Consider the following 16,492-nt stretch of genomic DNA (forward strand, 5'->3'; position numbering starts at 1 on the left):
GTGAAAATAGTTTAACTCAAAATTGAATTGGCTATGATAAAATGAGTCATTTTATTAAGCTTAAAGTGTGTATTGTTAATTTGTTAATGTATGCATTCATTTATCATATCACTTATTTATTAAATATTTACAAAGTAGCAGCCACTCTTAGGAACAGGGGATATATACTGATAGATATATAAAACAAAGTTCCTGTCTGCAGAGAGTTTATGTTCTCATGAGACATTTCAGTTAGAAAGCCTCAAAATATAAAGACAGAGAGGCCTAATTGAGCTTGTGTTTGGGGAATAGTTGGAGAACCAAGGAAGAGAATTGAGTGAACCGACCTAGGGGAGGAGTGAAAAGGAATGGGATCAGTGTGCAAAGCAGAGCTCAGATCAATAAGAGCCTTACAGACTGGGAAAGGTTTTTATTTGGATTTTACTGTGTCATGTGAAGTCATTGTAGGGTTTTGAGCAGGAAAGTTATGTGTTATATATCTGTATTTTTTTTTAAGGAGAGAGAAGAGAGAGAATTTTTAATATTTATTTTTCAGTTTTCGGTGGACACAACATCTTTATTATATTTTTATGTGGTGCTGAGGACCGAACCTAGAGCCCTGCACCTGCCAGGCGAGTGCGTTACCGCTTGAGCCACAACCCCAGCCTAATATATCTGTATTTTTGAAAGCCACTTTAGCTGTGGCAGGAAGCAAAATGGAAACAGGTGTTGCTGTAATCAAGCTAGAGATGATGATGGCTTGGATCAGGATGCTAGAAGTAGAGGTAGTTAAAGACTAAGTCAGATTGAAAATATTTTTTAAAGGTAGATCTCACCGACAAAATCTGAGAGAAGTCATGGGTGATTGATTACTAGGATTTTGGCCTAAACAATTTAGTGAATGGTGGTTTACTGGTTTGTTGAGTTTTATGAATATTGGCACCAAGTTAATTCCAAACCTTTACCTCTTAAATGAGAAATTTATTCTATCAACATTATCTTAAATGAGATTTAAAAAGAAGTCATCACAAAAACTTTTTTTTTTTTTTTTTTTTGTAGGCAGAGTATGTCCAGCTTGTTACTGAACTTCGAATGACAAGAGCCATTCAGCCTCAGATCAATGCTTTTTTACAGGGCTTTCATATGTTTATTCCACCTTCTCTCATACAGCTTTTTGATGAATATGAATTGGTAAGGAAAAATGTGGGTTTTTGTTATTGTTGTTATTCAAGAGTGTAGAACTCTAGTTGATTAATTCAGAAATAATTTTAGAGTACTATAATGAATGGAATAAGGTATAATGAGGCATTATGGTTTAGTATTCATGTTTGAGATTTGTTATAAGGTTTGTGGTTGTAATTCTCCTAAACTTAATAAACAGATTAACAATTCCTTAATGTGAAATGGGGTGAGGTTTTGATAAACAAAAATGGATGTATTTCTAATGTCTTTTACATAGAAGATGTTGAAGGCCAGTCTTCTTCCCGTAAGAATATTCCACATTACTCCTGAAATTTTTATTTAGCCATATCAAGTAAGGATGCTGATAGTAATTTGTTGTGCTTACAAAAGGAATTCAAAGGGCTTTTTCTTATTTTATTTATCTGGTCTTCTTCAGCTTCTTATTTTACCATATATGTAATTTTATAAATTTCTACTTTAGACCTCTGTAGAGTCCACTCTCTTTGCTATCCTTTAGTCCCTAATGTTTGTTTGTTTTGTTCCTGTAACTTATCTGCCATCTACAGTGATCTAACAGGATTTCTAATTTTATATGATTTATGTCTGGGTTTTTCTTCCATATCCTTTTTTCTTTTTTTGTAATAAGTTATTTTCAAATTCTTTGCATTATAGTTCTTAATAAGACAATATTTTAAGTAGAAATAGCTTCTTATTTAAAAATTATAATTGGGAATAGTAAATTCACTTTGCCTTTTCATTTTACTATATGATGGACACTGATGTATACCTTTACTTTTACATATGTTGATATTTTCAATTTATTGTTCATAGTATATCTTAGTTTAGTAATGAAAAGAATTTGCTAATTTTGAAGTTCATTGAAACTTAATTTCATTAAATGTAAGTTTTGCAGTTGTTTCAAGCTGAAAGATTAATGGCTTCATTTGGCATAGATTCATTTTTTAGGTAATTATAAAAGTTTTAGCATTTAAAAATGAAGGAAGTACTTTTGAACTGTTACTAGACATTATTTAAATCTGACTTTTTCTATGTAGTTGTGTTAAATTAGCCATGTGAAGTTCAAGAAAGAATTAAGTTATTTTCTAGACCTATGTGTATGTGAAAAACAGCAACAACAAAATTAATTGGTGAAAAAATTGCTTGATAATTTACTGATACAGATAAATTTATAAAAATAAAAAGCTGTGCATAGTAAATGTAAAGCTCAGTGAATCTTAATGAACTGAACACACTTGTGAAAATAGCTCCCAGATTAATTCAGAAATCCTAGTACCTGAGATTTTCTTCTTGTGTCCCCTTCCAGTCAGTATCCCCTCTCAAGTATAATCATTCTCTTAACTTCTAAAATCATATTAGGTTTACATATTTGTAAAATGTGTGCCAATGGAAAGAGCTCAGTTTTTTGTTGTGAGAATCACACCTATTATTACATGCAACTATAATTTTTTCATTTTCATTGCTATGTAGTATTTCATTGTGTTCGTTTCCTATTGTCATTTCTACTTTTGATGAACATTTGTGGCTTCTTTTTCATTAAAGGCTAGTTCAAGTAGTGCTACTATAAGCACTCTAGTATGTCTTTAGGAGGAAAATATGTATATGTTCTGTAGTATGTACATCTTGGAATAGAATTGCTGGGATATAGAGTATGTGTGAATTCCATGTTAGTAGATAAGTAGCAAATAGTTTTCAAAATTTATGTGTCAATTTACACTCCAATCAGCAGTGAAGATTTCTGGGTGTTCCATATCTTCAACCAGTATTTGATATTTTCTGTTTCTTCTTTTTTCATTTTTGCTATCTTGGTGGATCTTTAGTGTTTTTAAATGATATTAATTAATTTGTATTTCCCTGATGACTAATGAAGTTGTTTATTGGTTATTTGTGAATTCTGCTTTTGAAGTGTCAAGTAATTTGTCTATTTTATTATTTCCTGTTGTTCTGTTTGGAGGATTCTTTATGTGGGTCCTTTATCAGATACATGTATTGTGAATATCTGATATCTTTCAGTGAATAAAAAATTTTATTTTTACACAGTTTATCCTATATTTTTTTTAAAATTTTAATGATGCACTTAAAAATTTTTTTTAATTTTTTAAATTTTTTTTTTAGTTTACATGACAGTAGAATCCATTTTGACATATTTATACAAGCATGGAATGTATTTTATTCTAGTTAGGACCCCATTCTTGTGGATGTACATGATGGTGGGATTTACTGTGGTGTTTTCATATATTTACATAGGAAGATCAAGTCAGATTCCTCTCACCACCTTTCCTTTTCTGTTCTTCTCCTTTCCCTCCATTCCCCATTGTCTAATCTATTGAACTTCTGTTCCCTGCCCTCCCCATTGTGGGTTAGCTTGTACATATCAGAGAGAGTATTCAACCTTTGGCTTTTTAGGATTGGCTTATTTCACATAGCATAATAGTCTCCAGGTCCATACATTTACTGGGAAATGCCATAGTCATTCTTCTTTAGGCTGAGTAATATTACATTGGATGTGTATGTATATGTGTATTTATCTATCATATTTTTATATGACCATTCACTACATATTAACATAAACAACATTTAAAAAAACCTACTTTTCCCAGGAACAAAGCAAAAATAGTGGAGGAGTGGCATGTTTTAGCAATTTTGTGATGTCTGCTTTAGTAGAAGACTACTGGATTCCCCTATCTACTTCTGCATATAATGAGTTGTGCTTTCTTGCTTGAAGTATATGAAGACACTCCAACTTCACACATAATTTAGAAAAGGGAGAACCTTGCAGACCCACTGAATAGAATTCAAAATCCCCAAGAGTTCTCAGACATTGGCTTACATTAATTTTGTTCAGAGTACATTCTATATTAGTCAGGTATATGTTAATTATTGCTGTGGGAGATATAGCTTTGAACTACATTCAAAGTCTAGTCTCTGTTACAGCAAACATACTGTTTTGCTTAATGTGTAAGTACATATACACAATCATTGCCTTACCTCACTGTGTGAGCATATCCATAGTGAAATGACCATGCTGAGAGATACATATATACAAGCTCATGTTCTCCTTTCCCTTGGAAAATCTAATTGTAAATACTCTGCCTATCAAGAGTGACTAGAAGGCCTAGGGATATAGCTTAGTGGTAGAGCACTTGCCCTAGCATGTGTAAAGCCCTGTGTTCCATCCCTAGCACTGCTCCCCTGGCCCCACAAAAAAAAAAAAAAAAAAAAAGGAAAGTTTTATTTATTTATTGTCTTGGGGAAAGTTGACTTTTGATATGAATTATTCCAGAATAGAGTTCTTAAAAGATTCTATTCTGGAATAATTCTTTTTTTTGTAAACAATTACTTTTTATTATATTACCCATTTTTCCTAGTGATAAGGATTTTTTAAAGAGCTTTCTTTGTTTAATCTTATATTTATTTCAGGACTTTGTTGTCACTTTCATTTGAGAATATGGTTTTCTAATAGAATTTAACATATTTGCAAAAAAATCATGAAATAAAAATAAAGTAAATCAAAGATAATATTCATAAAATTGTTGCATATATAAACTGTTGTGTATGTTTTTGTATAAACTTATAAGCATTTTCTTTTTATATTTTAATTGTACTAAAGTGATAACATCTCCACATGTCATAATATTTGAAATTATCAGTATAGGGATTCTTTCCCATGTAGTACTTGTAATGGATGGCATGCAGAAACTGTCACAAAAAATAAATCAGTTTTATATGGGATTGGTTTCTAATGAAGGCAAATTTACTATTTAAATGTAATAACCTTTTTATTTCCCAAAGAAGATTAATGAAATATTTTCCTTCTCCCCCAAAGGAGCTACTGCTTTCTGGCATGCCAGAAATTGATGTGAGTGATTGGATAAAAAATACAGAATACACAAGTGGCTATGAAAGAGAAGATCCAGTTATTCAGGTAAAAATCTCTCTAGAGCTTAAAATGAAGTTAAATTTGCCATTTAATTTTGTAAGCTTTTCAGCACTATTGGATGATAACCTACATTATAACAAAGTAAAGTTTCCCCCTAAATTTTTCTTGTGGCAATGTTGCATATAAAAGCTTTGTGTGAAATCATTATTGATAAATGAGTTTCATAGAATAAAATATGTTTTATGAATATTGCATATTTCTTTGGTATTAAGTCTATATTTGTTCTGAAATGTGAGTTTTTGTTGTTAGTGGTTCTGGGAAGTTGTAGAAGACATTACTCAAGAGGAGAGAGTTCTTCTTTTGCAGTTTGTTACTGGCAGGTAAGAAGTGTTTTTATGATGACATAGAAAGAATTTAATGTATTTTATTTTTAATGGCTTAGAAAAATAATCATAGAGAAAAATAAAAATAACCATAGAAAATAACCATAGAGACAAAAAAAAAAAAAAAACTGTTGGTATCTTACCTCTTTTTTTTTTTACTATTTTAGGTATTAAATAAAGATTTATGTGGTATTAAAGATAAAACATTTTTAGTAGTACTTGATAAATGTTTAACACATTGAAAAGACAGTTCCAACTAGGACTTTTAAACAATAACTTATTATACTTAAATAATCTTATTACATCTGAATAATTTGTTTATCTTTGAAGTATATTTTATAATTTGGTAGTCTTTTCATTTTACAGGTAAGTGAATGTTAGTAGCCAAATTTATAATATTTGTATATTGCTGACTTGGTTTAGTACAAAGGATATTCAGTTTGCCCTGGATAAATCATAAATACACACATTGACACACAAAGCACATTTTATATATGCATAGCAATTTTGTCAAATAAGAAAATTCTTATCAAAACTTTGCAATGTTAAGATTCATGGTCTAAAAAATAATTTGTGATAAAATATTTCTTTGAAGAGTTCACTTATAGGATTAATTAAATATAATAGACATTAGAAAATGAAATGTCTTTAATATCGGATAAGTGGATTTTTAGTTTTTTAAAAATTTTTTTATTCTAATTTGTTATATATGACAGCAGAATGCAATACAATTCATATTACATGTATAGAGCACAATTTTTCATATCTCTAGTTGTATACAAAATATATTCACACCATTTGTGAATATACTGTTTTCTTCTATAGATGAAAACATGGTTCAATTTTTGCATGAGTAAATGTGTAGATCTTCTGAAAGTTAGGAAACAGAAAATTACTTCACCAGCAGTAACTACTATAAATAATTTGATGTTTATCTCTTTTTCTGCACATTTAAAAAAACAACCATCAATGTGTATCTATATAAAACATATATAATTTTGTAAAATTCATTATTTTCTTATTTTAAAAGTAGCATATAACCAGTATAGAAAATTTAAAAAATGGAGACAAAAAGAAAATTTTGTTAAAAATTTTGATAACTACAAATAATATTTTGCTTTATTTTCGTAGTCTTTTAATTATATAAATAGAAAAATAGTTGAGTCATACTATAAGTCTAATTTTAATTAGTAAATGAAACATGACTTAACAGATTGTAGGCTAAATGTATGAAAAAAACTTTGTTTTCAGGTTTATTTGGTGTCTGAGTGCCAAAAGATACTCAAGAGATTTGGGTGATTTAATAAAAAGAATTAAACATTAATTATATTTTCTATGTAGAAAGGTTAAAAAATTTAGATAAAAAAGATTCCCCTCCCATCTTAATCCCTAACGATTACCATTATTAACATTTTGGTTATTTTTCTATAATTATTTCCATATATATAATATTTTACTTTTTAAAACCACTGTTCTTATTTATATTTTTTTGAATTTAGGAGTAGATTATTAAACATTATTCTGTTTATAGATCTATATAATTTCTCAAATGACTACCTCTTCTCTTTATTGAACTCCCTTAATTTCTCTTATCCTTTATTTCTAAAATTTCCTATTTATAAATAATGTTGTACAAATAAGGAATTCTAATGCTTATATTCTCATGGGCCACTCTGATTATTTATATTAGATATGTTCTTAGGAGGAAAATATTTGGATATAAGAGTATTTGGGGTAAGGGGTATAGCTCAAGGGTAAGAGTGATTGCCTTAGCATGTGCAAGGTCTTGGGTTCAATTCCTAGCACCTGGGAAAAAAAAAAAAAAAAGAAAGCAAGATGTTAATTTTTATAACATTGATACATATGCTTCATTTACCTTTCAAGGAGGTGTCAGTATTAACATTTGGAATGAGGAGATTTAGTACCTATTTTTTTTAATCAACACAATGTATGATCATTTTTATTTTGCTATAATTTCTTATCATATATATATAACATTTTGTGTGGTATGAATTGCCTTTTATTTTTGCCATTATTCCATAGTCATTTAAAAACTCATTTTCCTCCCCTTTGGGAATGAACCCAGGGCTTTATTTATGCTAAACAAGTGCTTTACTTCTGTGCTTACACCCTTATTTCTTTTTAAAAATTTTGAGACAGTTCCCCTAAATTGCCCAGGCTGGCCTTGAACTTTCTGTCCTACTCCCTCATCCTCTGAAGTAGCTGGGATTACTCAGGCTGGCTCACTGGCTCCTTTGTTTTCTTCCTCCCTCCTCTCTTCATCCATCCCTCCCTCCCATCCATCCATCCATCCATCCATCCTTTTCGTATTAATAATTGTCTTAATGAGTGTAAAATGATATTTTATTGTGGTTTTGATTTGCATTTACCTGGAGATTAGTGATGTTGAACATCTTTTCCTGTGTTTATTGGTCATTTGTGTATCTTTGAAAAAATGTTCAGTCCTTTGCTGATTTTTTTTTTTTTAAATCATGCTGTTTTGTTATTGTAGGAGTTTTAAAAAATATATTCTGGAAATCATTCCCTTATCAGAGTTTTTATTTCTAAATATTTTTCCTATTCTGTAGATAATCTTTTAATTGTATTGACAGTGTCCTTCAATGAACAAAATTTTAAATTTTGATAAAGTACAGCTTATCTTTTTTTATTGTGTTGCCTGTGCTTTTGGTGTTGTACCCATAAAATCATTGCCAAATCCAATTTCCTGAAGCTGTTTTCTATATTTTCTTCTAGGATTTCACAGCTTTTGTGTTTAGGTCTTTGGTGCATTTTAGGTTAATTTTTGTATATGATTTAAGGCAAGAGTCCAACTTTTTTTTTTTCTTCCTTAAATCTAGTTTTCCCAGTGTATTTTGTTGAATAGATTGCTCTTTACCCATTGAGTGTTCTTGGCATTTTTGTTGAAAATGATTTGGCCATCAATGCAAGAGATTAGTTCAGGGCTATCTATTCTACTACATTGGTCTGTATGTCTGTCTTTATGCCACCATGCACTGTTTTAATTACTATACTTATAAGTTTGAAATCAGGATGTGTAAGCCTCCACCTTTGTTCTTTTTCAAGATTGTTTTGGCTATTTTGAGTTTCAGCATTTTTTAAGTGGACTGAATTATGCTTTATACTATGAGTTGTGTTAAAAATATTTCAAATTGTAGTCATGTATTACCTATTTAAATGCTTCCTTGTCATAATTCTAATTATCCAAAAAGCATCTTATTAGGCATCTCTTATTTATTTATTTACTTATTTATTTCTTGCTTGCGATTCTGGGGATTGAATATGAGATCTCATGCATGCTAGGCAAGTACTTTACCACTGAGCTACATCTCTAGCTCACAGCATCTTATTTTAAAAGCAACCAAGTTTTTTCTAGGATCAGTTTGTTTAATCATGATATATACACAGACTAATTTTAAATATTAATTTATTTTCAAATATGTAGGAATTGAGAGCTTATAATTAAATCCTCTACAGCCATGTACCCAATATTAAAATTTCTAGTAATTTGTGTTATGCATTAACTTTTAGCTTTCCTGTGGCCTCATTCTGTTAGTTGACATTTTTTTTTTAAACACAATACCTTTATTTTATTTACTTGTTTTTTTAATGTAGTGCTGAGGATTGAACCCAGTGCCTTACAAATGCAAGGCAGATGCTCTACCAATTGAGCTACAACCTCAGCCCCGTATTAGATGACATCTTAAAAATACATTTGGTGGGTCTGGGGTTGTGACTCAGTGGTAGAGTGCTTGCCTAGCATGTCTGAGGCACTGGGTTCAATTCTCAGCACCACATATAAATAAATGAATAAAATAAAGGTTCATCAACATCTAAAAAATAATTTTAAAAAATACATTTGGTATTCTGTTTATCTAGAAAGAGAAATGTAAAGAATTTTCTACTGTGAAAAACAAAACAACAGAAAACACTTTAGATCTAGATATTTTTCACAAAGAGGGAAACCATTTGGATTGCAACATGTAAGAGCCTTTGTTGCTTAAATTAATCAATCAAACATTTATTTATGTAGCAAATATTTAATGTCTACTAGGTGCCAGGCATTTTTAAAAAAATATTTTTTAGTTGTTGATAGACCTTTATTTTATTTATTTATAAGTGGTGCTGAGAATTGGACCCAGTGCCTCACACATGCCAGGCAAGTACACTACTGCGGAACCCCAGACCCAGCCCAGATGCCAGGCATTTTGCTAACTCCATTGATACAGATATAAATATGACATATTTGAGCCATCAAATCAGTCCCAGTTTAGTAGGGAGGCACAAGAAAGCAAATTACAAATGCACCTTGCTAAATTAAATAGTAGATGTATGTCTGTGACCATTTTTAAGTATAGTATATAGTTGATGGAAATTTGGAAGGGTAACTGGCCACAAATGCAAGAATGAGTTGGGAATTTTGCAGACTAAGAGCATCTCTTATTTATTTATTTATTTCAGCATGCTATCTTGTCATTGTTCTAGAGTTGAATATATTCTTACTCTAACTTAGAGCTTGAAACATATCTGTTGGACAAAAATGTTTTCTTTCATGATTAGAACTTATGATACAAACTCTTAGTTCCAGGGTCCCACATGGTGGATTTGCTAATATCATGGGTGGAAGTGGATTGCAAAACTTTACAATTGCTGCTGTGCCATATACCCCAAATCTTTTACCAACTTCAAGCACATGGTAAGTTAGTTTGTTTAAATGCATTGTGCATTGTTTTGGTTAATTTTAAATGATCAGAGGTCTGTTATATATTGAAAGGAAAATCTCAACTATGATCTCTGTTCAGAATTTTGGAATCATATATACATAAGTCATTACATAGCTTTTGTTGCCTTCCTTTTTTTGGTTGGGAAAATATTTTGGGAAACCCTAACTACCTAATGTTTGATTGAATATGGTTCAAGTATCACTAAAATTCAAAAGTATCACTGAATTACTATCACTTGCCCACCCTTATAAATTGCCCACCCTTGTTTATTTTACCCTAAAAGGAATTTATTTTCTTCTACTACATTTTCACACTGAAAGAAACTGCGGTGCAGCAGTTTTTTTTTCTTTTTAAATACTACTTCAGGGTTTTCCAATTTGAATGCAAATTTGAGAGTGGTTTTATGTTAATTATGAGTAGTATTTTCACTGCTAGATAAAACAATGAGAATTTTCATGGATTCTCTGTTTAATGGTAGTATATTTTTATTTTAAAGCATCAACATGCTCAAGTTACCTGAATATCCAAGTAAAGAAATACTCAAGGACAGACTTCTTGTGGCATTACATTGTGGCAGCTATGGTTACACAATGGCATAATGGAGTCCAGAAGACCCATCTGACTACTGATGCACAATTCAGAGTGGCAGAATCAATTTAGAAAACTGTCAACAGAAAAGCAGCCTAAATGCAACCCATAGGCAGGGCTGATGCTTAAAATTTACAAAGGATCAAGTTTTCTGTTTTCTTTCTCTTTTCCCATTTATATTTTCTCTGTGATACAGTTTGAGAATATAAAAATCACAGTAGACTTCATTTTTAAAATGTTAATTGGAAGTAGAAACTTTTTTTTTCCTATTTCTTTAATCTGATTTAAGATTTTGTTAAGGCAAAATCTTATTCTACATTCCACATTTACTATGTAACTGTACTGTTAAAAGGGTATTTTCTCTTATTTTCTTATATATTAAATTATATGAGGACATCCAACTGGTATGTTCTATTGCATGTAAAGTGCCATTTATATTTTGGAAAACTATTGTATAGAATGGATTAATTTAGATTGTGTATAAAGTTACAAATATGTATTTTCCCACGTTGTATCTATATTGCAATGATTTTTTTTTTAGCTTTTTAGTATTTTAATATATAATATAAAATTTAGGCTGATTAATAACAAACAGCTGATGAAATTAAATCTGATTTATATATTAGAGCTTAGACTATATTATGAATTGTTTGCATTTTTCCATGGTCAGTTTTCACATGTACAATATTGTGGCTTTGAAGTTTTTCCTATGCCTTATTTTAATTTGTAATGAAGGTAAAATTAAAATATAGTATTTTACTGTATTTCTTTACGTTTGTCTATAACTCTGATGACATATTTGAAGAAGTAATCTGTTCTGTAGATTGCAATTTAAGTATATAATGTTTTATTTCTTAAGTTTGCTTTTTGTAATTGAAATGTTTTGCTCAAATGAAATGCCTAAATACAGAACATTGGGTTTTGGAATTTTTGGATGATCCAGTCAATTTGTTTGTTTGTTTATTTATTTTGGAAAAGCCACACAGGATAAACACATGCATTTAACAGGAGGCAGGCATGTTCCAACGTTATATACTGATGGAGCACCTTGCTTCTGGCAACTAAAAATATCCAGTTGTGTTATTGTTGATGAGCAGCCAGTGTATTTGTTCAGTGACATTTAATCAAGAGATTTATACACTGAAAGTAACAAAAACATGACCCAAGACAATATAAAAATTTTTCTTTATTATCTGGGGCTCTGTTTTGTTACTTTTTTTAATATTAAGAAAATAATCTCTCAAGAAATTACATGAAATATTAGGAATTCTTTAAAAACTAATCTAGTTTTGAAAGTCTTAATTGGTTTTTGTTTATGATTCTAGAATCTAACAGTTCTCAGCACCAGGATGAGTTCAGAGAACTACAGTTTGCTGTGTAGTTGAAAAGCATTAATGGATAGAAAATGGAAATGAGTACAGAGATAGCCTTATTGGTTATAACTCAGCATTGGCCTGTTTGAACATGGTAAAAACATTTGACTGCTTGCAGATTGACTGAAGCCTGTCTGCTGTATTGGCTGAGACTTAGCTATTTGTTATGAGAATATACTCCTAAATGACGTTTTCAGTTTGTTATATAAAGGTCCAAATAAGAGACTTCATCAGGCCAAATTAAGTTTAATGATTTCTCCCTTTTGGTTGTCCTCCCAATTTTGAGAGATTGACTAAAACTTTGGACTTTGGGACCATTCTCTGCCACCATTATAAATAGACTTAGTTGGTCTCAATATGGAATTCACATGTGAAAGTGTCACTTTACTTGCATAATTCTTTATGTTCTTGCTGGTCTAGTTGAAGTGAGATCATTCAACACTCAATGAATGACTGCATACAACAAACATTTAAGGTTTGAGGTGAGATACAGTGCCCCCGGGGATTTTATGATGACTACCAGAATAATCCCAAAAGATTGAAGTGTACTCCTGAACAAGAGCCTCTATAAACTGAAATAATCAAAATTAATCAAACTTCAGGCAGTGTAAATATAGTTTAACAGTATTTAAGTCCAGTTGATCTATAGTGTTGTATTCGGCCTATGTTGTTGGTGAATACCATAGTTTGGTATAGAATGGTCTGGTTTAATGTTTGGTATAGAATGGTCTGGTTTAATGAAGTATCCAATTGTGTTGTTAGCCTATCATTGCAATTAGTAGTGATCAGGAGACTCAATAGAATAAAAGTTAGGAAACCCTGGAAAAAACCAGGATTTTTGCCATCTGCCACTTAGGTTGCCTGAAAACCACCTGTTAGCTGCGTTTGTAAACACATCACACATTCTATTCGTTTGAAAATTTCCTTAATGTGTTTTGTGGCAGTGTCAATAGCAATATCAGCCACCTTTTAAATTGCTTTAGTAGCAAAATTGGGAAAGATAGGTATGACATTTAGGCTTGTAAAATCCCATACGTGAACTTCCACTCAGCAAAAAGGAGATCTAAAGTTGCATGATATTCTATTAAGTTTTTTGTTGTTGTTGTTGATGATGGGGATTGAACTGAGGGTCTTGTGTGTGCTAAGCCTGCATTCTATATCTGAGTTAATGTCCCTAGCCCAATTAAGTATTTTAGAACACATGTTATCATATATTTTTTGGAGGGTGACTTTTAAAGATTTTTTAAAATTTTTATTTTTTTGAGATGGAACCTTGCTAAATTGCCCAGGCTTTCTCCAATTCGGGATCGTTCTCCCTTAGTCTTCTGAATATCTGGGATAAAAGGTGTGTTCCATGGGCTGGGATTGTGGCTTAGCAGTAGAGTGCTCACCTCGCACATGTGAGACCCTGGGTTTGAGCCTCAGCATCACATAAAAATAAATAAGTGAAATAAAGGTATTGTGTCTACACAACTACAACTAAAAAAAAAAAAAAAAAAAGGCATGTTCCAGCCCCACTGGTTTTTGGTGAGTGACTTGATTTATCTACACCTCTGGGAATGTCTGATTGGCCACAAAATGCAAGATTTTCTCCCAATCGAATTAGTTTCAGGTTTAATACTACTGGTACCCCACTAGTGCCAAGAGTGAGCCCTCTAGGAACCCCAGTGGGAACCTTCCCTTAGTAGAGAGGCTTATGTTCATGAGCCTCAACAATGGCTCTAAGAGGGCTCCTGCTTTCATCATAACAAAAATCAGGGCTCCAGGGTTCCCAGAGAGCTCTCAATTCTGCTTTTAGGACAGAAGAATGCCATCCATAAAAACCTGGAGATACAGCAGGAGGCAGAGCTTACAGAGCGCTGTAACCCTGGGGCACCTGACATAATTTGGATGTATTCAAAGGAAATATGTATGGTTTGTCTTTTTTCAATATTGCGGGGTTGGGGGAGTCCATTTGCCACTTTCTACACTCCAGCCCTGCAGAGACTGGCAGGAGAATCGGGTTGGAGCTGGGTGTGGTGGGGTGGTGGTGAGAGTCCAGTGAGGAAGGGCAGCCTGGTGCCACCTCTGCCCCACCCAGCACCATCCCTGCTGCAGCGGCTCTGCTGAGCTCTTGAGGTTGCTGTGGGAACATCTTCAGTTCACACTTAACCCCATGGTGGTCACTTCCCTTTATATAGTGGCAGGAAAGAAATGTCCACTTTGGCTACAGTAGCCGGGCAGTAAAGTCTGAGTTGTGACATGATTCCTTACACTAAATTCACCAAAGCATAACCTCAGAGGATGTTAAGCAAGATTCCTCATTTTTTGCATTAGACCCAATTTCTTTGCAATTTTGACACCACCAAAATCCTAAACTTGGGTCCATGGAGATAGTCATGATGAACTGGATCACTAGAAACATCTACATCTGTCTCTTCCTGGTGGCAGTGGGTCTTAGCCATGTCAGTCCTGAGTGGAAACCTCCCTTCTGGAGTTCCAAAAATGTTTTCCAAAGCATTCTTTTAAAATGCCATCTCTCTCAGAAGTGCCCTCTGCTATATTTTCCTTTATGAAAAAATGGGAAAGTAGTTTTGAAATCCCACATTACCTATCGGGAGAGTTACACAAGACGTGAACCAGATGCCAAGTGTGCAAGGATGTCACCAATGCCTGTGCCTGCAGCCCACCTGCAGGGAACAGACGGAAGCCACTGCCCCCAAACTGGGCCATCTGTTCACCTGACCTTCTGAAACAGGAGAGAATGCAGTGAAGTGGATTTTTTTTTTTTTAAAGGCATCTCTTATTTTGGTTTGGGGTTTTTCCATATTTATATATATATAATATAATTTTATTCATTCAAGAGAATTCCAAAAGTTTTGGTTAACAGGAAATAAAAATGGAAGTGGAAATAAAGAATGAAATGAAACTCGGCTCTCCCCAGATTGAACACATATGGGCATCACAACCTATTGAAACAGCTACACTTTTCCCTGCTGGGAAGACACCTGTGGCTGGAAGGTCTTAAAGCTCACTTTTTCTGTCCCAGTGACTTTTCCAAGCTTTTTTTTTTCAGACACACTGACAGTGGAGGAAGAGCCGTCCTCCGCCCTCCCTGGTTCAAACGGTTGCCATTGTTCTTTTGCTCTGGTTTTCTTTTTATTTTCTCATCAAATCGAGACTTTCGGGAAACTCTGGAAATACACTCCTTTTAAAGCAGCAAACCAGGAAATATATTCCTTTTAAAGATAATTTGAAAATTAAAAACAAAACCGAATATCTCAATAATTGCAAGATGAAGTGACTTTTCCCCCAGGCTGGGCTTAGAGGTATCCCCAGGTCCGACTCTAGGGCTAGAATGATAAGCAAGGGCAATGTCGCCCAACTTGCCCAGGGTAGTCTGGGGACCAAGTCAGCTGAGAAGCTGGCTCAACCCCAAGCCCTCCCTCCTTCTGAGTCAGCATTCATCCGAGAGGCAATCGCTGCCCAGGAACTCTGTGGCCTCAAGCTCCACGCTGGACAGGAACCTCCTCAGCATCTTGTGGCAGTTGTAATCCAGGGTGGTGGTGTAGATGGTCTTGGGGTACTTCGGGTAGACAATGGTGGTGCTTAGGAAGCGGGTGGGCTTGTGGCGGGGCTCAAAGCGCACCTCAGCCTTGTAGTTGCGCCCTGTGCCATTGGGGATGCAGGTCACTGTCTGGCTGCAGGAGGCCACTGCCAGGCCCAGTGGCAGCTGCACATCATCAATGAAGTGTCGCTCCGAGTCATACTTGACTGAGGAAGTGTACCTTACTTCTGTTGATGGTAAGGGGTCAAACTCCACACCTTCGCCAAAGGACAGGGGACACAGCTTTGGTGAGCAGCTTACAGCCAGGGTGTTGGGGAGAGAGGCTGGGTTCGGGGCCGCTGGGGTCACCACCACATCGGGCTCCTGCGTCCCGGGGACCGGCGCGTGCTCCCCGCCGCCGCCGCCGCCGCCGCCGCCATCCCCGGCCGCCGCCAGCCCCCAGTGGCTGGGGCTGGGGGGCAGCCCCGAATCCGGGCTGTCTAGGACGCCGTCGCCCTTCTTCTTCGTGTCCAGGAGCTTGGGCACATCCTGCAGGCTCAGCCGACCCACCATGGCTGTGTGCGTGGCGGGCTCCGGAGTACACGGCCGTGGGGGTCGCGGATGAGAGGGACTAGAGGGACCCACAGCGGGCCGGGCGCTGCCCTCAGGGCCGCCCTCCCTGCCCGGCCGCCCTCCCTGCCTGGCCACCACGCGTCGTCGGGGTCTCGCCCGGAAGTATCTAGGTTTTAGATCATGAAGGATTTGATTGTCCTCCATTGTTGACTCACAAAAAGCTCCCTTTACCTGGTTAAAATACTCCT

The 16,492-nt window shown here is 34.3% G+C and overlaps 1 protein-coding gene and 1 pseudogene across 1 annotated transcript in view; one reads left to right on the top strand and one right to left on the bottom strand.

Annotated features, from left to right (window-relative positions):
* The window catches only part of Hace1 (HECT domain and ankyrin repeat containing E3 ubiquitin protein ligase 1), a 79,715-nt gene extending 68,131 nt beyond the window's left edge, over positions 1-11,584 (top strand). The window contains exons 20-24 of the mRNA XM_076858388.2: positions 1,039-1,170; positions 5,006-5,104; positions 5,369-5,439; positions 10,043-10,156; positions 10,681-11,584. Of these exons, the coding sequence (XP_076714503.1) occupies positions 1,039-1,170; positions 5,006-5,104; positions 5,369-5,439; positions 10,043-10,156; positions 10,681-10,783 (519 nt within the window). The 3' untranslated portion in view covers positions 10,784-11,584. The remainder of the gene's footprint in view (positions 1-1,038; positions 1,171-5,005; positions 5,105-5,368; positions 5,440-10,042; positions 10,157-10,680) is intronic.
* Positions 11,585-15,581: 3,997 nt separating this feature from the next.
* On the bottom strand, positions 15,582-16,244 carry LOC143402521 (refilin-B pseudogene; annotated as a pseudogene).
* Positions 16,245-16,492: the final 248 nt, after the last annotated feature.

This window comes from Callospermophilus lateralis, chromosome 6 (genome assembly GCF_048772815.1).
Source record: "Callospermophilus lateralis isolate mCalLat2 chromosome 6, mCalLat2.hap1, whole genome shotgun sequence".
In the NCBI taxonomy this organism is placed as follows: domain Eukaryota; kingdom Metazoa; phylum Chordata; class Mammalia; order Rodentia; family Sciuridae; genus Callospermophilus; species Callospermophilus lateralis.